This window comes from Protomyctophum bolini (genome assembly GCF_963924005.1).
Source record: "Protomyctophum bolini genome assembly, chromosome: 14".
NCBI classification, from domain to species: domain Eukaryota; kingdom Metazoa; phylum Chordata; class Actinopteri; order Myctophiformes; family Myctophidae; genus Protomyctophum; species Protomyctophum bolini.
The window spans coordinates 15,242,251-15,267,764 of record NC_137875.1 but is presented as its reverse complement, the minus strand read 5'-3'; the positions used below and the strand labels follow the sequence as shown (position 1 = coordinate 15,267,764).

The 25,514-nt window shown below is 42.4% G+C and overlaps 1 protein-coding gene across 1 annotated transcript; it reads right to left on the bottom strand.

Annotated features, from left to right (window-relative positions):
- Window positions 1-11: 11 nt before the first annotated feature.
- LOC308328764 (cone cGMP-specific 3',5'-cyclic phosphodiesterase subunit alpha'-like) lies at window positions 12-24,976 on the bottom strand (the record flags this gene model as incomplete). Its single annotated transcript, XM_080782874.1, has 23 exons — window positions 12-55; window positions 4,275-4,425; window positions 4,755-4,838; window positions 5,091-5,165; window positions 6,282-6,345; window positions 8,049-8,156; window positions 8,957-9,057; window positions 10,200-10,287; window positions 10,605-10,714; window positions 12,537-12,644; window positions 12,902-13,048; window positions 13,428-13,493; window positions 14,790-14,933; window positions 15,569-15,718; window positions 16,981-17,028; window positions 17,482-17,548; window positions 19,222-19,289; window positions 19,763-19,837; window positions 21,581-21,721; window positions 22,140-22,229; window positions 22,603-22,755; window positions 23,475-23,708; window positions 24,743-24,976. The coding sequence occupies 23 exons, from the start codon at window positions 24,974-24,976 to the stop codon at window positions 12-14; spliced, it is 2,550 nt and encodes an 849-aa protein (XP_080639000.1).
- Between the last annotated feature and the right edge of the window lie 538 nt (window positions 24,977-25,514).

Sequence of the window (25,514 nt, the reverse complement as noted above, 5' to 3'; positions counted from 1 at the left end):
AGACTTGACTGTTATTCAGCCATGCTGCCTTCAGCTGCGGAGCCTGGCTTCCCCACTAGAGAGCAGTGTAGATCCACGGTTTAGACCACAGTCTGAGGTGGTCTTAAGATGGTCTGGTTTTTGGTTGTAGTATTTCTTCTTGAAGAGAATGTGATATGCCTCTCTCATCTAAAGTGGATAAGAGTAACAGTAGTATTCTAACATTCATTAATCACATCATCTGGTTACCAAATACATAATTGGGCAAGAACACCTTGCCTTGTTTGATATTATAAATTTATATTTAGCTAGTGTTAGATTTCTGTTGTAGGGAAGAAAAAATTAATCCATTTTCTTAATCACACCCAGACAACATGCACTATATTCTCTAAATATCTGTCGTTACTCGTTAACCTATTTTAATGCTATGCAGAAAGCAAGACATTGGGTTAAGCCATAATGCATTGCCTAATAAATCAAGATATGCTCTTGGACCAATAACATTTAAATACGTGACGGGTCTTAGCACTCAGAGTAACAAGAGTTATTCTTTTATTTATTCTATGTCTTATAAGGGACAAACGTTTTGCCTATCCAGACTATGATCCTGACATGCATTGCTACTGGCCATACAACGGCCATGACATTGACATATGGTTGTTGAATATTATATTGATACTGACATGATTGTTGACCATTAATTATACTGATACATGGACATGATACTGACCAATACCTTTGTACTTTTACTCAAGTAAATTAGAGTATTTCTACATTGTGGTATTGAGACCTTTACTTAAGTAAAACAAATGAGTACTTTTTTGCTGTTGTGTCACGCAACCTCATCTGTTGTACTTGTACACTATGACTGTTCTGGGCCCTCCAGTTTGTAATGCGGGAGCTGGCGAAATCTTCTGGAACTCACTGTCACAGTGTTGAGGACACAACCCCATGTTGTGTACACTGTCTGTATACATTCACTGACATCTACTCTCACAGCCGGCTAATCTGCTTCTGAGGTCAACGCAAGCAGTGACCACACATTAACCTATATAATCAGGAGGTTAATTAGATTACTGCTGGACGTTTACTTGCTTTTCCCGCCTCAATTCAGTCTGCTGATATTTACCAATTTAGCAATTATTTTTTGCAAGTTTGTGAATCATTTTCAGGTCAGACCTCGCACAGATACCTATGTGGGCCTATGTGTTTTTCTTCTCCCCTTTTCTGGGCATTCAATTCTTGATTATTACTTGAGTATTTCAAATGTTCTGTATTTTTTACTTCTACATTCTACACTGCAGTATTGATACTTTTACGTAAGTAACACATATCACTCAGTACTTTATCTACCACTGGCATGCTCTGCCCATATCCTGTAGACAATTGTATTTGTACAGTGAGCTGTCCTGTGTTCAGAAGTTGTTTACAGTGCAGTGAGTGCACTTACATAGGCTTGTGCAGACATGCGTTAATTGCGTTTGGTCTTGTATGAGCCTCTCATGACGTGTCATAATCCTCCATGCAGCAGAGAGATGTGACGGTGTGTGTGTGACAGTGTGCGTCATTATGAGAATATCCAGATCTGCTACAGATCCCATTCTGCCTCCCCTCCCACCTCTCACATGGAGCTGCAATTAAAAAGCATAGAAGAGTATAGAAGAAATACTATAAGTAAATGTGTGTGTGTGTGTGTGTGTGTGTGTGTGTGTGTGTGTGTGTACGTGAGGGGTCTCCCCTGCTAAGCTAGGAGATTACAGTTGACAGGTGGCGTGTTGAACTTCATAGTTCATAGTTTCAGTGACAAAAAGATAGCAGACGTCTCATAGAGGCTTAGCTCAGCTTTGTGGACTAAACCAGTGGTCCGGGGACCACCAGTGGTCCTTGAGGGGGTTCCAGGTGGTCCCCAGCTAAATTATTGAAAGTTGGTAACCAATTGTATGGACCCTTTTAGATAATTAACCATTGAGAGTCCATCCATCCATCTTCAACCGCTTATCTGTAGTCGGGTCGCGGGGGAAACGGCTCCACCAGAGCACTCCAGACTTCCCTCTCCAACATTATAGTAACTTCCTCCTGGGATTCCAATTCCGAGGCCAGTGAGGTTGACCCCTTTTTTCCATATGCCAGATATATTACATACAGCCAGCCTTCCAACAGGAAGTCCTCCTGTCCAATAAGTCCTGCATGTATTGAGGACGTACGACGCGTGCAGAGAGCAGTATTTTTACTTTATGTAAGCAGGGTCTTAAAATGAAAAGCCCCTTCGGCTCCACCTGGCTTATAACCAAATCCAATTTAGTCAAATCTGCTTACATCTTCGTCTTGCCCATTTGCTATGGAGGCATACCTGTACATGCAGTACATACAGCAGGCTTGAAATATTGAATAGGGTAACTTCACTCGTCACGAGAAGTTAAAATATGTATGTACAGGTATGTACTGTATGTGAACAGAAGCACTGTTTACAATAAGTCGACATTATGTTTGCATAGAAAGGACATAAGAAACCAGGGGTACGGCCCGACAAGCCTAGTGCGTCTCCCTAGCGCCTTTTCAGACATTTTGACAAACCTTTAGAAGTGACGCTTAAAATGATTTGTATTCTATGTATACATATGTATACATAGGTATATCGTATATGTATGTCCAATATCGGAAAAAACTAAACTGAACTTACTGAACTGAACTAAACGAAAGCACAGAAACTCTGAATGTGTGCAGTAGAAATAAAAGCGCATATGGTATACCACCAATTGCATCGATTTGATCTGACGCAATCACAGACAGACGACAGTATTGACTGCAGATGTTTCAAGATTCAAGATTCAATAATTTATTTGCCATGTTACCAAGTTGATAGGAATTTGTCTTGGTTCATACTCAACATATACAGACAACCATAGATACACGAACAAGAAGGACACGATACAAAAACTAGGATACCTAAATCCCAGTCTATAGTAGATCTAACTATCCATAATAGTAGATCATAATAATACATATATGTACTGCATATTTCAGAAAGTTCCATTCAGTGCAGTTTGTTTTAATTAAAAGGTCTATATACAATTATACAGTACATGACTCCATGAGTAATGCTAGATTACCATTATATGAGAGTTAATATATACAGTACACAAACCACACTTTCATTCAATTCACTTTCTGTGTCAGGCGTTGGCCGTCCACACACCAAGCAATACTGTACATACTGTTCACCATTGTCGTCGTTATTGAGATTTTTAAAAACTGTACCTTTATAAATGAGTAAAATAGTGTTCGGTGTGTGGACGACCCTTAACATTACAGCATGAGAAAAATGAGGATTTTGCATGTTGGCATTCTCTCCGCCAGGCTGTGGAGAGGACGCATCACACATTCCACACTCCCAGGCGGTGGCGTAAAGTCACTAAGTACATCTACTCACGTACTGTACTTAAGTACAATTTTGAGGTATTTGTTGTGTTTTACTACATGTCAGAGGCAAATACTGCACCTTTCACTCCACTATAATTATTCGAAAACCTTAGTTACTAGTTACTTTGTAGATTTTGATTATTATTACAAAACTTGATTATTATTATTACAAAACCTACAGTAACCACTTCAGGGGGTCTTTGTGTTCAATCTCGGGTCTCTCATATTCACATATACCTCACACATCCTGCCTCACTGCAAGCATCCATTTGATTCATGTGCCTCGATCTGGCCGGGGTGGTCCTAGCAGACAACGCACGTCTTCGACTTCCCTCCATCTTGAGACAGAGAGAGAGAGAGAGAGAGAGAGAGAGAGAGAGAGAGAGAGAGATTGATTGATTCAGAACCTGTGGTCTTAAGCCCTAACCACACCAAAGAGTCAAGACTGTTTTAGCGTTGTCCCTGCGGTGTGATATGTCTTGTTGCACGCTGACCCACGTTGACCATAGTGATTCAACGCATAGAATTCAATGGCCCAAACCACACCAAAGGGTCGAGACGGTTTTAGCGTTAACTCCTTGCAACCGTTTGGACCCAAGGAGTTGCATGCCGGTGACCCTTTGGTGTGGTTAGGGTTTTAGTCTTGGTCGTAACAGTGTTAATTTTGACAGAAGATTCTGATTTAGTCTTTAGTCTTTTGAATAACACACCATTTAGTTTTAGTCTAGCCACTCAGATACAGCCGTCCACTCATTGAATTTACACGTCAGCAGACCGTCTGGCTGCAAGGATCTACACTGTTCTGGCCAGGTGGTGGTCAAATCGAAAACATGCGGAAGTAGACGCCACTGAGCAACTATGGTTCCGGCACGTACCTCCATCTCCTCCACCTTCCAGTCTCTTCTTCGCATCCTCGACGGCCTTCACCTTGGCCTCGTGAACATCCGCCAGCGCCCTCCACTCTTTTCTGTTGTTATTCAACCCGTCAAACATGGGCTGGATCTCCTTGTGGAACCTAGAAAACTCCTGCACTCGCACACGCGCAAAGAACCAGGGTGGGGAGCGGGGGGGAGAAGGAGAGCGATTGCATGAGATATTTCACTGGGAAATTGAACAGAAAGCAGTAAGCACAGAGATGGTACTAGAGATGCTGTACAAATGGCAGATCAACATTAAAAGAGAATAAAGTCCACGCCCTGGATCTCAGCTACTTTTTTTATTACTGTTCAACACTTCATTCAATCTATCCATTAGGAATGGATTGATGAAGACTGTTTGAGCGACACGTTGGACAGCAAAAAGAGCGAGTGTGCAGAACACTTTGTCCTCCTTTAGAGTTAGTGGCTCCTTAGTACCTTGTACACAAAGGAGCAGACGAAATCAATGAAGCCGCACTGCATCTTGGGTAGCTCTTCGGCGTGGTCTCTGTCCATCATTGGCTACAGAGAGAGAGAGCAGGATGACATTGTTGCTTTAAAAAAGGTTATGAGGAATGGACAATGTTTTATTGACTTTTATTTATTCAAGGCAGACCATTTTTCAGTAGAGTACAACATGATCACAACATATACGGATTTTATTTATTTATTATTATTATTATTCTTTTAATAAAGTGCAATATAATGAACAACAAAATAACATGATAATGCAGACACAATATCTACTGTCCAAGATGAAAGAAATGCTCTTACAATGGGTTGCTGTTCCAGAACGCTCCTCTCCAGATCCCCCTGCTCCCAAAACTCTGCTGCCACCATCAGAGCCACCTATAACCAGACCAGACCAGACCAGACCAGTCATATGTACTATAAGTGACTCACAGTTTGGCTATGGGAACAATAATGTATTGTACTCATGGATTAAAAGCAAAATGAAATCTCACAATTGAATTTTTGGTGAAATCTCACAACTGAACATGAACATGAACTGAACTGACTCAAACCGCGCGTGGAACAGAACATGACACAGAACTCTCTCTGCCTGAGAGCCAATCAGAACACACTATATGTCCAGTAAACGCACACACAATAGGTTGCAGGTATAACACTGTAGTTGGGCATAGGCTGGCACTTTTCTCCACTCCCTACAATGTGTCAAATTAGGATGTTTAGGCTAGCCATACAGCTAACCATGTTGAAGAAATTGCAGATTGAGGATTTAACGTTTAGGCTTAAAGCCTGAGAAAGGTCCGGAGGGACCGAAACGTTGCTTCATTAAATAAGAACCGAGCAAATACACAGTGTGCGGGTGTATTCTATTGCTTTCATTGATGTCCACTGGCCTACGCACCTGTGCATACGCCTGATTTCTAGGTGTGCGAAAGTTTTCTCCTACAACGTTTAGGCTTATGAAATATCTTTCATTTCATTTCATATTTATTTATTTCATTATAAATATGATAGATCATTAGGGTAAAATATAAACAAATAAACAAACACAAACAAAAAGGAAAAAAGGAACCCATTTATTACCGAATGGGTTCATGTATACTGTCTGATGATTGGTTGGATATTAATGTTTGATACAATCCCAACAATTTAATTTGTAAATTTGCTGGAAATTATTCAAAAATGGCCATAGATAGCCAGTCTACAAACTCATACAAACTATGTTCGCTATTTGTTACCCCACAAGTGTATAGGGCTTTTTTTTGGTCATTCTGGACGGGAACCCCTTTTTTTTAAGCATTATGTTATAGTTTAGCTGTTGAAAAAAAAAATCAGATGGGGGTCCGCGGCCAAATATAGATAATTCTGGGGTGTCCTTGAAATGAAATAGGTTGAGCACCACTGACATAGAAACATGTCCAGAAAACTTTTAGGATTTAGAAGAATTTTATTTTAGAATCGACCTCAGTCCTAAATGGGTCAAATTGAACGCACCTTGCTCTGGACCTCCCATGGCTTACAGATGGCTGACAAGTCACAGGCAGTCATCATCATTGCCCTGTGGAGCACACAGCGAAAGGTCAGAGGTCAACACACACACACACACACACACACACACACACACACACACACACACACACATACACACACACACACACAACACACAAACTGGGGTGAATGACTGTCCAGCCATCGAGATGAGGTTCTGCCAAAGGCATTCAGGACGGGAACCCCTTTTTGGTGTTTTAAGCATTATGTTATTCTATAGATATAAAAAAATAGCAGATCTACCGCACAGAGTGCGCAAATCTTATTCTATAGCTATTCAAAAATCGTATTATATAGCTATTCAAAATAGCATATCTACCGAGTGCTGCGCTACGAGCTATTTTTGTGGCGCAAATCTTTGAATATATATTCTTTCAGAGCGAAAGTTTTTAACTCATATGTTTGCTTTTGGCGGGTCCCTGGCTGGAACAACATATTTTCAGATGGGGGTCGGTGGCCAATTACATCAAATTTTTGGGGTCCTTGACATGAAATATTGCGCACCACTGATATCGAAACATAGGTATTTCAGAAAACTGTCAGGATTTAGAAGACTTTATTTTATTTTATTTATTTTAATTTTTTTATCCCACGATTTTGTAACCCATTTTTCACCCCTGTGTCAATTATCTAATGTGATCCTGGGCTCTACACACCCTCCGCCAACCTGGGGAGAGCAACGGACTTGAATGCCTGAGTGTCCAAGTTGCTCCTTTACACCTGACAGGGGGGAGTTTCCCTGGTTGGACGTAGCGCGTGGGAGGAACACGTTATTCCAACCAGTTCCTTTCCCCTCCATCAGGCGCCCCGGCTGGCCAGGGGGAGGCAGTTTAGAGACCAGGATTACTGCATGTTTTTTGTGAGGGTACCTACCCTAGGGGACACGGGGAGAACATGCAAACTCCACACAGAAAGGCCCTTTCGCCAACCCCGCCTTCGGGGAGAGACTATTATTTATATTTCGACATCAGGCCTAAATGGGTTAATATCTTTAATTATTAATAACTTTAATAACTTTAGCAGCCGTTAATACATTCTATATATACATTTGAGTTGGTGCGGCTTGGCTACGGAAGTCGTCAAGGTCACCATATACTGTGCTGTATGCAGAGTATGCGGAAGTGCCGCATTTTCGCAAATTGCCGCAAATGGCAGACCTACAAGCTCGTAGCGCGGCACTCAGTGCCACGCTTTGAGCTTGTAGATCTGCTATTTTACAATAGCTAAAGTATAACATAATGCTTAAAACACCAAAAGGGGTTCCAGACTTCCCGTCCAAAATGGGTTAAATTAACATCATGAAAGGTCCCACACACACTGAAGAAGGCAGTTAGCCGAAACGTTTGTCCCGATGAAATAGAGTGTGTGCGACCTTTCATTTATTACCGGTATATATTTCTCGGCATAACATCAGAAATGATCCCAGAACGTCTGCGTTGTGTTCAATCACAGGCACAGCGGACGTCGTGTCGATTCAGAGAAAACAGCCTTTTAAAAAACAGCCCAGAAACAGGAACTGGACTCCTGTGTTTCCTTCCTTATGAAGGAAACACACGCGTGACGCGTGTCACTGCGTCACGTGACACGCACGTTGACGCAGTGCAAGGCATGTTGGGTTACAGGTGCATGATTTTTATTTATTTTTTACGCTAGATGTGAGCGCGACGAAGGTCTGCATGCGAACATCTAGTAAACAATAAGTCACGTATTTACATGATGATTTCCTTCCTGGTTGCGTTGTTGGCGATGTGGTCTGTCTTCGCCTTCTCGTCCGTCATCGGCTCCGTCTGGTCAACGATCTTCTGGAACAGTGTTCTCTTCCTGGAAGCCAAAAGGGTGGGAGAGCAGTTTGTCTTAAGGCCCATTCATAGTCTGGATTTTCGGTGGCGAGGTGACCACCGGAGCTGTAATAACGTGGAGCGGTGGTGAGTAAAAACAGAGAGAAGGGCTGGAGAGAGCGGTGGTTTGCTCTTCACCGCGGCTCTGTGACATCATGTTGGTCACCTCACCACCGATAAATCAGACTATGAATAATGCTTTAGTAGTGTGACACGAGCTACCACTGCTACTAAACAACTAGGGCAGGGCACACATGAGGATCACAAAAATCCAATATCCATAAGTTTGTATTGTGATAATATCTTTTTTATATAAAATAAAAATGGTAGAAAAAAATGTCCTTCCGCACACCTACAGGGACAGGTGCGTCGGAGCAGACAACCAGTGCGAATAATGAGACAAAAGGAAATCCCGCACACCGTCTTCACTTAAATGGCAGCAGTTTATTCAGCTAACGACGTTTCGGTCTCAGACCTTTACAGGATAACATTAATACATTTACTTTGAGAGTGTACAAAAACACTTTGAGTGCAACCAGTTCAATGAACACTGATGGTTTTACAGTGTAGCATAGGGTCCCAGAGAGAAAAATAAAGTATCAAACTGGGATTCAAAATATTGAGAATAACTGCTCTCAAAGGAGTTCACCCAAAAATGTCGATCACACCCCATGAATTCAAGGCTTCATGGGGTGTGATCGAAAATAAGCAATGTTTTGGGTGTACCACTACTTTGATCCAGAGCGACTTACAATAAGCATGGCAAACACAAAAGTTTCTTACTTGAAGTAGAGTGCCAGATCTGTGGCAATAATACACACTTCAAACAGATGCTGCACCGTCTCAAACTGGCGCTTCTGAAGGTTCTGGAAGATGTTCAGATTCTGTGGAGCAACGATAGTCCCGTGTTAGTGTCGCGATAGACTTGAATGGTGTCTAAACGAAATTTAAAGAAAATGTTTTTATGACGGGACAATAATTTTTTGGAAAAATTAGAAAGTTTACATTTTATGACAATTCAGGAAAATAGAAATGATCCACCCAGAATGAGCAGTGCAGAAAGGTACCGTAATCTCTTTTTTATTTCAAGCTTGTATTGCTGAGTATGCGTGTTGTTGTTCTCACTTGTTTGACCGTTCTAGAAACACAAGTCAAAGTTCATGCGATGGAGTCTAAAGGCATATTCAGATATTTTAGATGAAGAGGTGGCCACCTTTTCAGTGATGGCGGCGTGCCGCTCATAGTCCATCACCGTGCTCACATCTCCTAACCTCCATGGCCAACAATTCCTCAAATTCGTCCATTGTTTTCCCTCTACTTTTGCTCTACTCAGTGTCTCAGTCTACTGCCTATATCTCCCTCTATTATATTCCTTTCTGGTCCTTTTTCAGTTTCTTTCCTATTCTATATTATAGTCTATCTCTGTCACTGTCTCTATTATTTAATTCCTTTGTTCTCGTTCTCCCGCTGCTGTGTTTCGCGAGTTTGCTTTTTGTTTTTACGTCGGGAGCTTGCAAAACCAAAGAGGGCCGCCCACCCAACTTCTAGACCAATCACATTACCCGGAGCAAGTCTCTGTGACCAGCGTGTTGGTGGTTAATAAAATCACACCCGTGTGAACCGAGTGGTGCAACTCCCCTCTCTCCTCTCCTCTCTCTCTCTCTCTCACACACACACACACACACACACACACACACACACTGACACACACACACACACACACACACTCTCTCTCTCTCTCTCTCATTAGCAGGCAACAGTGCAGCACTAATACTATCTCCCTCTCTGTTGGCACAACAGCACCCCTACTGGTAGTCAGTCATACTGGCGCTCATACTCATGAACACATAGGTGAACAACACATACAAACGGACATTGCTGGTTGTAGCAGTGGTTGCACCACTCAAAAACAGAGAGCTCTTCACCGCAACTCAGTGACGCCATGTTGTAGTTTTCGGTGATAGCGGTGGTCACCTCATCACCGAAAACTGGAGTATGAATTGAATAGGCCTTAAATGAAACCCACCTCGTCTGACATGAGTGTCTTGCTGTACTCCAGGTGGTGTCTCTCCATGATGGAAGAGCTGTGCAGTTTGGCCAGAGGTGACAGACTCCTGCAAGACAACAAGCATCAACATTCTAACAGTTTGGCCAGAGGTGACAGACTCCTGCAAGACAACAAGCATCAACAGTTTGGCCAGAGCAGTGCTGATTTCGTCGACTAAAACTAAGACGAAAAATGTTCGTCGACTACCTCTTTCCATGCCCCCTTCCTATACAAACCCATGTAACTTCAAACTTTTTAGAATCTAACCATGTTAGATTCATCGAAAACAAGGTTAACCTTTTTTTCATACTGCCCTCCTAATACGTGTTTTTTTTATGACTTTTTTCATTTATTTTTATGATTAAAAAAAATGCATGCTCGTACTTTGTCTGGTAGAGATTGTTGGTTCCTCTGTGGTCGATATCGTGGCAGAATCCTGCAGAGACCATGGCAAACATGTCCAGGTCAGAGTAGTACTTCTTCAGTTTACCTGTCTGTGGGAAGACAGAGAGACCCGGATGTAAACAAGTCTTCTGGTTTTATCCTCGTAGCAGTTTTTGTATTGAACTGCTTTTCATTTGAATCCTGAAAAGTTAACAGTTTGTGGACAGCCGACAGAGACGTGACCCACCGTGAGCAGTGTGAACATGGTCTGGCCCACGTTGAAGATAGGTAAGGGATAATGTATGGCTGGGTGGTTATTGTTGATAGATAAATCACCGACAGGGTGATTAATCTATCAACAATGACCACCCAGCCATACATTATCCCACTTATTACAACGTCTACTTAATACACAAATTACTAAATTGACCCAAAAGTGACAACAAAACAAAGTATTTCCTTGCTTATGCTGGAAATGAAAGTATTGCAAGGACCCGCAGCAAGAGCGCAACGAGTCGCCTCGGAAACAAGGAAGTGAGCGTTGATCAAATGGAATCAATTTTCGGGTACTGCGTCGTCTATTTCTCACTTCAATTGTTTTCAAAAACATTCTTGAAAGCATGTTGTTTAGTTAGATTGTGTGTTAGTTCACAATTCACATGGCTGTCATGTTGGGTACAGCATAAAGTCCAAGCAGCGCAGCGGCCGCAGCCAGGTGCTCCAAGCCTTTGATTAGACAGCGTGGTCCGATATAGATAGAGCGGAGCAGTCTGTTATCAATAAATAACACACCGCTGAATTCGGCGACTGACTCACCAATCATAATCAAGCATTCAACCAAGCCGTGTAATAAATGGAGATAATCAACGCTACGTGACTCACCATGAGCAGAGTGAACATGGTCTGGCCCACATTGAAGCAGTGACTCACCATGAGCAGAGTGAACATGGTCTGGCCCACATTGAAGTGACTCACCATGAGCAGAGTGAACATGGTCTGGCCCACATTGAAGTGACTCACCATGAGCAGAGTGAACATGGTCTGGCCCACATTGAAGTGACTCACCATGAGCAGAGTGAACATGGTCTGGCCCACATTGAAGTGACTCACCATGAGCAGAGTGAACATGGTCTGGCCCACATTGAAGTGACTCACCATGAGCAGAGTGAACATGGTCTGGCCCACATTGAAGTGACTCACCATGAGCAGAGTGAACATGGTCTGGCCCACATTGAAGCAGTGACTCACCATGAGCAGAGTGAACATGGTCTGGCCCACGTTGAAGTGACTCACCATGAGCAGAGTGAACATGGTCTGGCCCACATTGAAGTGACTCACCATGAGCAGAGTGAACATGGTCTGGCCCACATTGAAGTGACTCACCATGAGCAGAGTGAACATGGTCTGGCCCACATTGAAGTGACTCACCATGAGCAGAGTGAACATGGTCTGGCCCACATTGAAGTGACTCACCATGAGCAGAGTGAACATGGTCTGGCCCACGTTGAAGTGACTCACCATGAGCAGAGTGAACATGGTCTGGCCCACATTGAAGTGACTCACCATGAGCAGAGTGAACATGGTCTAGCCCACATTGAAGTGACTCACCATGAGCAGAGTGAACATGGTCTGGCCCACATTGAAGTGACTCACCATGAGCAGAGTGAACATGGTCTGGCCCACATTGAAGCAGTGACTCACCATGAGCAGAGTGAACATGGTCTGGCCCACATTGAAGCAGTGACTCACCATGAGCAGAGTGAACATGGTCTGGCCCACATTGAAGTGACTCACCATGAGCAGAGTGAACATGGTCTGGCCCACATTGAAGTGACTCACCATGAGCAGAGTGAACATGGTCTGGCCCACATTGAAGCAGTGACTCACCATGAGCAGAGTGAACATGGTCTGGCCCACATTGAAGTGACTCACCATGAGCAGAGTGAACATGGTCTGGCCCACGTTGAAGCCGTGCCTCCAGTTGTGGTAGGTGATGTCACGATAGCCCCGACGCACCGTGTACATCCACCGGGTCAGGATCTGAGGAGAAGAAAACCACGTCATCATAATCACTGGTGGAAGAAGTACTCGCAATGGTTTTTGAGGACACACACACACACACACACACACACACACACACACACACACACACACACACACACACACACACACACACACACACACACACACACACACACACACACACACACACACACACACACACACACACACACACACACACACACACACACACACACACACACACACACACACACACACACACACACACACAGTACCTCTGCTGGGACTTTGAACTTCTCCACCACTCCCATCTCAAAGTAGCAGCGGATTCCCATCTGGATGAGGTCAATCTCGGACACGGGCAGGTCACTGAAGTGGAACTCCAGCAGGTTACTCTTCTTGGCGTCAGGGATCTTGGCCCTCTAGGGAGGGGGAGAGAGAGAGAGAGAGAGACGGTTGGTTATATCTTAGCTTGACTCAACTACGGACAACTTTTGGGGTTTTTCAACCAAGGTTCACGTTTTAGGTTATTAGAGAAAGTAAAATATGAGTGTTACATTTTTTTCATTTGCTGCTTTCTTTCGTTTTAACGAATTCAGCTATTTTTGACAGGGGGCGAGGGCATTCAAACAAGTGGCAAACATCCCGTGATCTTTTGTGGCCAGATGTAATTTTCCGGAGTCTAGTAGGACTAAATAATACCGGTATACATACATATCACCCATAAACAATATACTGTACTGTAGGTAGAGTCGACCATGATGTTATCCTAAAAGCATTATCGTTTCACCATGTTCTTACCAACAGTTTGTACATTTCCTTTTGGTCACAGTCCTCTGGTGCACTGCCCATCTTCTCCTCAGTGTTCTGCACGAATAAAAAGAAAGAAGAAGGATCTAATAACACATCATGATCTTCTAAATGATCTCCATTTGCCGTAGGGCTAAAAGTTCAGACCCTTAAAGGGACACTTCACCCTTTTTGCAAAAAAATATATGTTAATGACGTTTAGAAGCTTTAGATCACTTTCCTGGGGGTATTTATGTGTGTAATATGTGGTTTTAGATATTTTAGATTGTAGCAGTGAGCCTGTTGTCTCTGATGTCATGGACACTGGTCTCACTACCTTCCTGGACTACAATTCCCATAATTCTTTGGTGCACTGCTCCTCCTTGTGGATAGGGGGAGGGCTGTCTTACTGACACAACATGTAGTCCAGGAAGGAAGTGAGCCCAGTGTCCATGACATCAGAGACAACAGGCTGCACTGCTACAATCTAAAATATCTAAAACCACATATTACACACATAAAGACCCCCAGGAAAGTGTTCTAAAGCTCCTAAACGTCATTAACATGTATTTTTTTGCAAAAAGGGTGAAGTGTCCCTTTAAGGTCCCTGTACACTGGCTGCGTTTTTCGGATTGTTTTAGTTTTCCCGTCGGTTTTCCGAAAAACGCGCCCAGTGTGCAACCACCTTTACCCTCTGAGAGTCTATTTGGTTCCAGTGTGCAACCACCTTTACCCTCTGAGAGTCTATTTGGTTCCAGTGTGCAACCACCTTTACCCTCTGAGAGTCTATTTGGTTCCAGTGTGCAACCACCTTTACCCTCTGAGAGTCTATTTGGTTCCATTCGTACACTCTCAGAGTCATGAGGATCCTAAAAACTGAACTATGATAACATAGTTATTGGTCATGGACCAATTGTTATGGGCCATGCTTCGAGTAAAATGTCTGTCGACAATTTCGTCAACAAATAAAAACTAGACTAAAATGTTAGGAAGGGACAAGTGGACAAAAGATCCAGTATAAGTAAGACAAGTCATTTTATGTTGAAAATAGCAGATCTACAAGCACACAACGCGTCGTGCTGCGACGCGTTGTGAACTTGTATATCGGCTATTTTCAGCAAGTGTAAAATCAGCCATTACGACACCATCAAGGTCCGCCAAAATATATTTTTGTCAACTAAATCAACTGTAGATTTAGTCAACTAAAATGATAAAATCTTATGACATTTAGTCGACTAAAACTAGACTAACAATAAAACATTCCAGGTGACTAAAATGTGACTAAAGTAAGTTTTATTCCAAAGACTAAAACTAAACTAAACTAAACTAAAATCTAAATTTGCTGCCAAAACAAAAACACTGGTCAGGACTTACCAGGATGGACTGGACGTGTTGTAGGGTGGCTTTGTTCTGGTAGTTGAGCTGCTCCTGGGCGATGTCTTTGGCCCACTCCGTCCTGTTCAGCTTGTCGTACGTGTCACAGTTCAGCGTGGACCAGCCCAGGAACTGGGTGAGGGCCTACAAGTAATACCAGGACACAATCCATCGCAGAAAACTTTAACCAACATTAAGACCGGGAACACATCCGTTTCACCTTAGCTTTTAACCAATTTTAACCATTATTTTATACTTTGGCTTTTGAAAAAATAGCAGCTACAGTATCTAGCTCTGACACACAAGTTACCTGGCAATATTTAAATTCCAATATAACCGTTTTGTTAGAAACACAAATCTTGTGTATACTACTGCAATCATATTGTCTAACACTGGCTTGGTTTCGTCACTGAGAAAAACTAAATAAAAACTAAGCTATGATGACTAAAATTAAGACTAAATATATTGACAAAAATGTTAGGGTGGGACTAGTGGATAAGACATGTCATTTTATGCTTGGTTGATTGCTGAAAATAGCAGATCTACAAGCTCACAGTGTGATGCAGCACAACTCATCAAATCAATCCCTTATATATTTGAATATGTATATTTGTATGTGCCTTTTATATAAATTTTGTTTGTTAATGGTACGATATATCAGGGTTGTGGCTCTTTCGGGAAAATATTTTTTTTTGTATGTTATCTTTATTTGACTCATGTGACTTGAAAATATTAACAAAAGAAACTTTGATAAAGAAACTGTCAAAATCGATTCATACTTCTGTAACTTGCTCGTCCGGCTCGTCAAACGGCTTGCCGTCCTTCCTGTTGAAGAAGGTGGCGATGCCCACTATCTCCTCTTTCTTGTTGACAATGGGCAGAGAGAGGACGTTCTTTATCTTCCAGCCCGTCTCGTCCACGGCTCCTTTCTGAGAGGTACATTAAACCAAACATCCACACGTTATCTTTTTGAGAGGCACATTTAAACCAAACATCCACACGTTATCTTTCTGAGAGGCACATTTAAACCAAACATCCACACATTATCTTTCTGAGAGGCACAGTCAACTCATTCAGGATGGGTGCCCCTTTTGGTGTTTTAAGCATTATGTTATACTTTACCTGTTGAAAAATAGCAGATCTACAAGCTCATAACGCGGCACTGAGTGCCTCGCTATGAGCTTGTAGATCGTGACAATGTGGCGCAAATCTTTGAATATATATTCTTTCAGAGCGACCGTTTTTAACTCAAATCTTTGCTTCTGGGGGGGTCCCTGGAACAACATATTTTCAGACGGGGGTCCGTGGCCAAATACAGATAATTTAATCAAACTATCTTTCTGAAAGGCACATTCAATCAAACATCCATTATCTTTCTGAAAGGCACATTCAATCAAACATCCATTATCTTTCTGAAAGGCACATTCAATCAAACATCCAGGCATTATCACATCATTAAAAGTGTCTTGATGAATCAGTAGGAATCTCAAATAACCACTTAACCCAGTGGTTTTTAACCAGTGGTCCAGGGACCACTAGTGGGCCTTGAGGAGGATGGAGGTGGTCCCCAAACAGCTAAATGATGGAGAGTTGGTAACCAAATGGTACCCTTATAGATCTTTAACTCTTGGACTGACTTAACCCATTAAAACCGGGAATAAAAGCATTCGTGACATTTTAGCTATTCAAAAATAGCAGATATGCAAGCTCATAGTGCGTCACTTTTAGATCTGCCATTAATGAAAAATCTTGAAAATCTGCACAAAGCTTTGAATGAATATATAATATTAAAGCAGAATTTTTAACTCAGATCATTGCTTCTGGAGGGGTCCCTGGAACACAATACTTTGATATATAATTATAACATGAAAAGGTTTGATAATGAACCACTGATATAGCAACAGGAAACTGTTCACGTGATTGATTGTAAAAATGTAATGGAGTAGAAGTAAAAGTATTGGAAATTGGAAATACTCAAGTAAAGTACAAATACCTCAAAATTGTACTTAAGTAGAGTACTTAAGTAAAAGTACTTCGTTTCTTTCCACCACTGAAAAGTCTCCATTCATTGTCAATGGGAATTTAATGTTTGACGTTTGTGGACGGTAACCAAAAGCTGGATGTAGAAGGGGATGGCGGCGGCGCCCGAAAAAAAAGGGGAAAAAAGGAAAATGTGTGGAAGTGATCTCACCTGGAATGTGAAGTACTCGTCTGCTGAGGCGTTCATCATGTTGCAGATCTGGGATCAAGGAGACATGAGGTTCAAGACAGTCTGGGATCATTAGAGGATACGTTTTGAATGAAATGTGTAGTGTACTTTAATTATTATTATTATTTCTTTATCCGACGATTTTTGTAACCCATTTTTGTTTTTTTCACCCAGTGTCAATTGTCTAATGTAATCCTAGACGCTATACACTCCCTCTGCCAACCTGGGGAGAGCAACGGACTGACCTCATGATTCCTTCAATACATGAAGAGTCCAAGCCGCTTCTTTTCACCTGACAGGGGGGGGGGGGTTTGCCCGGTTGGACCTATAGCGCGTGGAAGGAAGATTTCCTTTTTTGGAACGTTATTCCAACCATTTCCTTTCAGTTCTCCATCAGGCGCCCCGACTGGCCAGGGGGAGGCAGTATAGAGACCAGGATTACTACTGGAATGAAATGTGTTGTTGGACAAGAGGTCAACTTACAAATCCTTGCTCGGCCACGTATGTGGGCAGTCCACTGACCAGGGCCCAGTGGTCAGCAGGAGGGGCTCTGTGGAAACGGACCAGATCATGAAGAAAGAATCATCAGTGGTGGAAAAAAACTACTCGCATTTTTGTAAAAGCACAATATTCGGAGATGTATTGGAAAGTGTAAATACTCAAGTAAAGTACAAAACACCTCAACATATTACTTAAGTACAGTACTTGAGAAAATGAAACATTATGTCCTTCATAGATGTAGATCTGTTCATTAACCCATTTAGGATTGAGGCCGATTCTAAAAAAGAACAATCTTCTAAAACAGTTATCTGAAAAACCTCATGTTTCTAGTCAGTGGTGATCAACCTTATTCATGTCAAGGACCCCCAAAATATTTTCACCATCTGAAAATATGTCTTCCTCCTGAAGAAAAGATTTGTGCCACATTTTCACGATTTTTCCAAAATAGCAGATCTACAAGCTCGTAGCGCGGCACTCGGTACCGCGCTATGAGGGAAAAATGCATGGGGAAGTATTTCCTGGGCCTGGCCAAGGAAGCTCTTAGAAGGAAGTGAAATGGTCACGTGACTGGGCTGCGCCGTGACACTTTCATGGGAGCCAAACTCACACCGGAAGTGCAATGAATACATGGCAGTGAATGGAGCCGGCTGGACCAGCTCATAACAAACATTATTCATGAACACAGTATATAATTTTATCTGAGGATCTAAACAGCAGCAGGTATCGTTTCTGGCACTGAAGTATCGCGAGATTTGGCTGCCACACAGGAAACGGTGGGAAGTCTCGCGATACTTTGTGCTTTCAGAAAGGTACTTTGTGCTCTTTAGATACCATACCTCTATAAAAATTACACAGTGTACACATCAAATAACAACACAGCAGACAATAATGTGTTACATGTCTTCTGTTATTTTCCAGAAGTGATTACTTTACAAAAGGTCTCAATTGTTCATAAATAATGTTTGTTCATGAGCTGGTCACTGAGCTCTCATTGACTCCAGTGCATTCTGCCAAACTTCCGGGTAGTTTGGCTCCCATGAAAGTGTCATGGGCCCATGAGCCCATTCACGTGACCACTTCACTTCCTTCTCAGAGCTTCCTTGGGCCTGGCGTCGTCATGAAAGGGGGTGGGACTGTGACGCCCTATGGTGCCAGACAGTACTATGATGTCCGTCAGCTCAATATTTGGCAACAAACCGTAGAGGCACAAATGCAGATGCACAGACAGATTCCCGGAATGTACATGTGTAACCAACCCAATGCTGCCTGTATGACCAGTGTTAGTTTTCACAACAAATCTTGATTTATTTTACTCAGTCTTTTGAATAAAATTCCAATTATTTTAGTCACATCATGTGAGCTTGTAGATCGTCTCTTTTTGGTTGTGACGCGTTGTGAGCTTTTAGATCGGCTCTTTTTGGTGAATGTTCCCCCCAGAATATAGTGTTTCATGTTTTGTTGTACACAGAATATAGAGATGCTGGTGTGTGTTTCATGTTTTGTTGTACACAGGTTAAAAGGAAAGTTCTAGGAGGAGGCAAGAAGTCCAGAGGGCTTATGAGGCCTCATAAGCCCTCTGGACTTCTTGCCTCCTCCTAGAACTTTCCTTTTTTGTATTCTACGTGTATTGTTTTTATATTGGGCTAAATAAAATCAAATCTAAATCAAATCAAAACTATGCATGCACTGTTCATATACAATACAGTATGTTATGCTACTCACGGGATGACCTTGATCTCCTCCTTTTCCGTTTCCAGAAGGTAATCAATGATTTTGTAGAAATTGATTTCCTAAAAGAAAGATACAAAAACATTTGCTGATTATTATGCATTTGTTTAATCATCAGAATGTGTGTGTGTGTGATTTGTGAATCCTTGTGAAAGGATCGATCGCATCCCGTGGCATCGGAAGATTGTGGCAGACAGTGGTGGAAAAAAGGTACTCACATTTTTTACTTAAGTAAAAGTATCAATACTGCAACGTAGAATTACTCTTTGGAATTCAACATGTACTTGAGTAAAACTACAAAAGTATTGGTATCAAAATGTACCAAAAGTAGTCATTGTGCAGAATGTTCCATATTTCAAGTTTTCAAATGGATAAAAATCTTTTGAAAAAAGTGATGTCATTGTAACAGGCTCTGATGTCACACAGAGTAGTGATGTCATTGTAACAGACTATGATGTCACAGAGTGTAGTGATGTCATTGTAACAGACTATGATGTCACACAGAGTAGTGATGTCATTGTAACTGTGTTCTTACTCTGCCATCAGGTGTCTTGGGTCCCTTGTAGGGTTCCACGTCTCCTAGTTTGACCGCCCATTCATCAAAGAATTCCTATCAAACAAAAGGAGAGAGACTTGTCATTTCATTTGCAATATTATTATTAACCACAAAAAAATACTCTCGTTGTACGCCGAATGCCAAAAATAGTGGATCTACAGGCTCACAATACATCGATTAGTGATGCAATGTGTTGCGAGTCTGCAGAACGGCTATTGACATTTATTTAAATTCGGGAGGAATTCTGGCACATTTTTTGCAATCGATTTGAAAATGTTTGCCTATAATGAGTGACATGCTCAAAATAGGGACGCCGGATTGATAGCGGTTAAGTTAACGTGATTATTATTATATTATTATGAAGAAACCACAACAAAATTATCATATTTTCAGGAAATGAAGAAAACCGTATATTTTGAAAACGAAGCAATACTGCTTCATCAAAGTTGGTGTTGTGACTTTATATATTGTCAATTACTTGTGAGGGAGGAGAGCTGGTGGAGTTAGCTGTTTTACTGTTTCAGACAGTTTGAGGGTGCAGTGGAGTTAAGAGGTTTTGTCCCAAGCACTTTTTACTACTTTTCATTGGTTCAATATTTTAGAAACAACACACTGACGTAAAGGTAGGGTGTTCAATAGCACTGATTTATGCAAAAATAATAATAAAACAAATCAAAAACCTCAAAAATGGAGCAACGATATTATTTTTTTCAATGCCATGTAAAAAGGTGTAATCTAGTGTAATCTGACTAGTGTAATCTGTCAAGATTCAATAATTTATTTGCCATGTCAACAAGTTGATAGGAATTTGTCTTGGTTCATACTCAACAGTACAGACAACCATAGATACACAAACAAGAAGGACAATACAAAAACCAGCAGTATAGGCAATTACATTCAGTTTTTTAAAGTGCTATAATTATGCATATATCTATGAGTTCAGATGTCTAATGGCTACGGGGTAAGTGCTATCCCTGAAGCGACAAGTTGAGCTCTGGATACTTCTATATCTCCTGCCTGATGGGAGGAGATTGAAGAGGTGATGTGCAGGATGGGAGTTGTCTGCAATGATTTTATTTGCCTTCCTAATTATTCTGGTGGAATAGAGTGAGGAAAGTGTAGGGAGGCTACATCCTATGTTTTTTGATGCGCGACGTACTACTCTTTCCAGCTTTGATTTGTCTTGAGAGGTTGTGTGACCAAACCAGACAAGCATGGAGAAGGTTAGAACACTTTCAATAGTGGGTCATGGCTGCTTGGCTGACTTTAAACTTCTTAAGCTGACGCAAGAAATAGAGACGCTGGTGTGATTTACCTATTATGAGACTGGTGTTAAGATCCCATGATAAGGATTCATGAATGGTGGTCCCGAGGAACCGGAAGGAGGAAACTCTTTCTACCTCTTCCCCATTGATGAAGAGGGGGGGGGAGGGGACTCGATATATTTTTCCTAAAGTCTATAAACATCTCTTTGGTTTTAGAGATGTTTAGAATCAAGTTGTAACTCTCACACCATCTCACCAGCTCCTCTACTGCTCTGCGGTAGTCGGTTTCAACCTCGTTGGTAATAAAATAAGACCTACTAAAGATGTGTCATCAGCAAACTTATACATCATAACTGTACTAAAGTGAGATTGACAGAAATGAGTATATAATGAGTACAGAAGTGGAGAAAGGACGCACCCCTGGGGGGCCCCAGTGTTTAGGAGCCTCGACAGCGAGACGAGATCGCCTATTTTGACCACCTGTTTCCTGTCACATAGAAAATTAGGCGGAAGTGAATGTTTGTGGACATACCTTGTCTTTGGTCATGTCCAGGAGTCCCACAGAGTAACGTTCACACTTCAGGTATATTCTGACAGTGTACAGAGCTTTGTGAAACTGCCTCTCGATGTCAGTCAGCTCCTCAAATACCTTGCTGGCCGACCACAGCATCACCTACGGCCAAAGGGGGACAAAGGACTCACATGATGTTTTACTAAAAGTATCAATAATGCAACTCTGTTAGAAGGCAAAGTCCGGAATTCAACATTTACTTAAGTACAAAAGTATCTGTATCAACATGTACTTTATAAGTACGAGCAGTAGAAAGCACTGAATGTCTTGTTTCAAATGTTAAAATGTCTTTTGAAAAAAGCGAATAGATAAAGGGGTATTTGACTTTAAAACACATTTGGGGTCAATTCAACATCAATTCTGGCTTTTGTTTTTATCGCCTTAGAAAAAAAAAAAAAGCACAGGCCAGGTCCGGTACAGCGTACACGTACCACATGTATGATAGATATTTTAGGTGCTTTACCTGGCTCCTTCGGGACTCCACGTACCACATGTATGATAGATATTTTAGGTGCTTTACCTGGCTCCTTCGGGACTCCACGTCCCACATGTACGCAGTGTTGGCCTGGAGGATGATCACAGCGGCAAAGTTCATATATTTGTTGAAGAGCTGCAACAGTTTTTGGAGAGAAAGAAAATCATGTTGGTTTAATTTAAAACATTTTCACTTTTTATTTTCACTTTCAGTAGCAAAGAATGACACGACAAGATAGTGGCTCAAAGCCTCAGCCTTATGGCCTCAAAAGTCTAATATCTCCTCCGGTCCATAAGGATATCCCTTTGGTCTAGTAGTGGTTAAGGTATTGGACTAGATATTGGACTTTCACGCAAGAGACCCGAGTTCGAATCCCGGGCGTTAGACACAACGGGGTATAGAAACCTTATGTATATGATGTATCGCCATGTTTTGTTCTTGCTTAATGTAAGTCGCTCTGGATTAAATAGAGCGTCTGCTAAATGCCTGAATAAATATGTAAACCAACCTCCTGGTCGCTCTTTGAGAACTCGTTAGCGCCCTGCTTGTTGAGCGCCATGACCACGCCCACGGGCTCCTTGTCATTCATGATGGGCGCGGTGAGCATGCACTTAGTCGTGTACTTGGTCTGCTTGTCCACAAAGTCACTGAAGTGTTTGTCCTGGAATGGTCAGGACAAAGCGCACAACGCACGCATGCACACACGCACGCACACACACACACAAAATCGTGAACATTTGTGCAAATCTTTGAATGTATATATTTTAAGGCAAACATTTGTAACTTTGCTTCTGGGGGGGGGTCCCTGGAACAAATTATTTTCAGATGCGAGTCAACGGGCCAAATACTGTACATTATCATTCTGGGGTCCTTGACATGACAAAGTTTTAGCACCACCGACATAAAAACATACCAATAGGTACTGTATATTTAGAAAATTGGAAGACATTTGTAGAATCTGGTCTAAGCTGGTCTCATTAACTTGTGACACACATACCAAATGTTTCATCATTTTTATCCCACAATTTTTGCAAACCATTTTTGCCACCCAGTGTCAATTATCTATTGTAATCCTGGGAGCTTCACAGTACACTCCCTCTGCCAACCTGGGGAGAGCAACGGACTGACCTCATGCTTCCCTCGCTCCCTCAAGGCTCACCCTACCTCCTTAAAATGTTTTTTTTTTGGCTTTCGCCTTTATTTAATTTTTTATAGAGGGACTGACAGTAGGCTGACAGGAAATGGGGAGAGAGATGGGGGGGTGACATGCAGTAAAAGGCCGTCGGGATCGGGAGTCGAACCCGCGGCACACTGCCAGACTTGGGCTATAGCGGCCAAGGTGCCTGGACCACTGAGCCACGGCCCCAGGCCTCACCCTACCTTCTTGACGTCGACGATGTTCTGCGCTTTCTTGGAGTGCGCCGTCCACCCGATGATGCCCATGTCGGTGGGGAAGACGATCTCCACGCCGGGGTTCACCAGACACTTGTCGTAGGCCGAGGTCGGCGTCACGTCGAAGAGCACGTTGTTCAGCTCCGGGCTGCCGTTGCGGGAGCGGCACGCCCAGTAGCTGAGGCGGTCCGCCTGCACCAGCAAACAGATCCTCTGCAGGACCTGTTGTTTGTTTGTTGTTGTGGCGTGCAGTGAAAAAAAAAAAAATGACTCAAATGTTGTTGTTTTTTGTTTGTTTTAAAAAATAACTTTAAGCTTTATGTTACACTTTAGCTATTGAAAAATAGCAGATCTACACGCTACGAGCTTGTAGGTGCTGCTGTTTTTGAAAATCTTTGAATATACTGTATATTCTTTCAGAGTCGTTTTTAACTCAAATCTTTGCTTCTGGCGGGTCCCTGGAACTACATATTTTCAGAAGGGGGTCAATTAAATATAATTTTGGGGGTGAAAATGACATGAAAATGTATGAGAACGACTGACATAGAAACATAGGTTTTTCAGAAAACTCTCAGGATTTGCAAGACATTTTAAAGTTTTTGACATCAGGTCTAAATGGGTTAAGATTTGGTATTTTTGGGGGGAGGGGGGGTTTATTGATTGATTACAGTAGTTTGACAGGAAAGGGGGAGAGAGATGGCGGGGGAAGACACACAGCAAAGTTCGTCGGGATCGGGACTCAAACCCGCGACACACACTGTCAGTGTGCCTATAGGTGCCTGGACCGCTATTTATCACCATATCGACCACCACAGTATCAATACTGCAATATAGAAGTACTCTGTTACGAGTAAAAAAAATACACTCGAGTAAAAGTACAAACTTAAAGTAAGTAAGTAAGTAACAGTGCTCATTGTGCAGAATGTACAATTTCAAGTCTCCAAATCTACAAGCCCACAATGCGTCGTATTGCGACGCATTGTGAGCTTGTAGATCGGCTATTTTCAAACGGCTAAAATGTATACAGGGCTGTATATGTACAGTATCATGTATGTAATGTACTATGTACAAAGTACTAAAGTTGTCAAAGCTTTCAATGGAGTAAAATACAATATTTGCCTCTGAAATGCAGTGGAGTAGAAGCAAAAGTACTGACAATTTGACATAATCAAGTAAAGATACAAATACCTCAAAATCGTACTTACTAAGTACGGTACTTAAGCAAACGTACTTTGTTCCTCCTCCCCACCACTGACCTTGTGCAGCTGCTTCTCGAAGGGGTCGGTGGTCTGCATCTCCTTGACCAGCTCGAAGATGAACTGGGCCTCCTGGATGCTGGTGGCATCCTTGTAAGAGGCAGGGTCCTTCAACTGCACCTGGTTGTTGAAGGCGGCGGTGATCACGTCCGCCTTCACCTTCTTGTCGAAGTACTCCTTGGCGAACTGCGGGTTGTTGTCCAAGAACTTCTCGCAGGTGTCCTTATCCGCCATCTCTGCCTGAGGCTGAGGGTTTGTATGAATGGACGATATGTACTGTATGTATATCCCGTGCCAGCCGTGCTGTGTCAAGGAGGAGAGAATGCGCAGAGGAGCGGCGGCGGTCTAAATCCACAAAGACGTGTTGCGAGAAGAGGAGACACTTATCGAGGCATCCCTCCACCTCCGTATCTTCTTCTGAGCGACGTACGCAAGCTGTGGCTCCAGGCTCCTTTCACTCCCCCGGGCCAACAGAAGGTATAGTGGCTTACAGAGTAAGGGGATCCCCTGGCGTTATGACGACTCTGACGTAACACGCAAGAGTCATAAACCCACCTGAGCTTTCTTAACTTGTAAATCCATCCAGCCCAACTTGTCATTTCGGCGACAATCCCCTCACCGGTAATGATGACATGCATGAGTTATGGCACCTCTGACCCGGGCTTGTAAGAGGTCAAGAGGAGCGCGCTGAACGCACGTGCATGGGGAGGTCCCCTGAAGCAGAGCATACACATATATGTGAAATATGCAATAATCATGAATAATGTCTCTG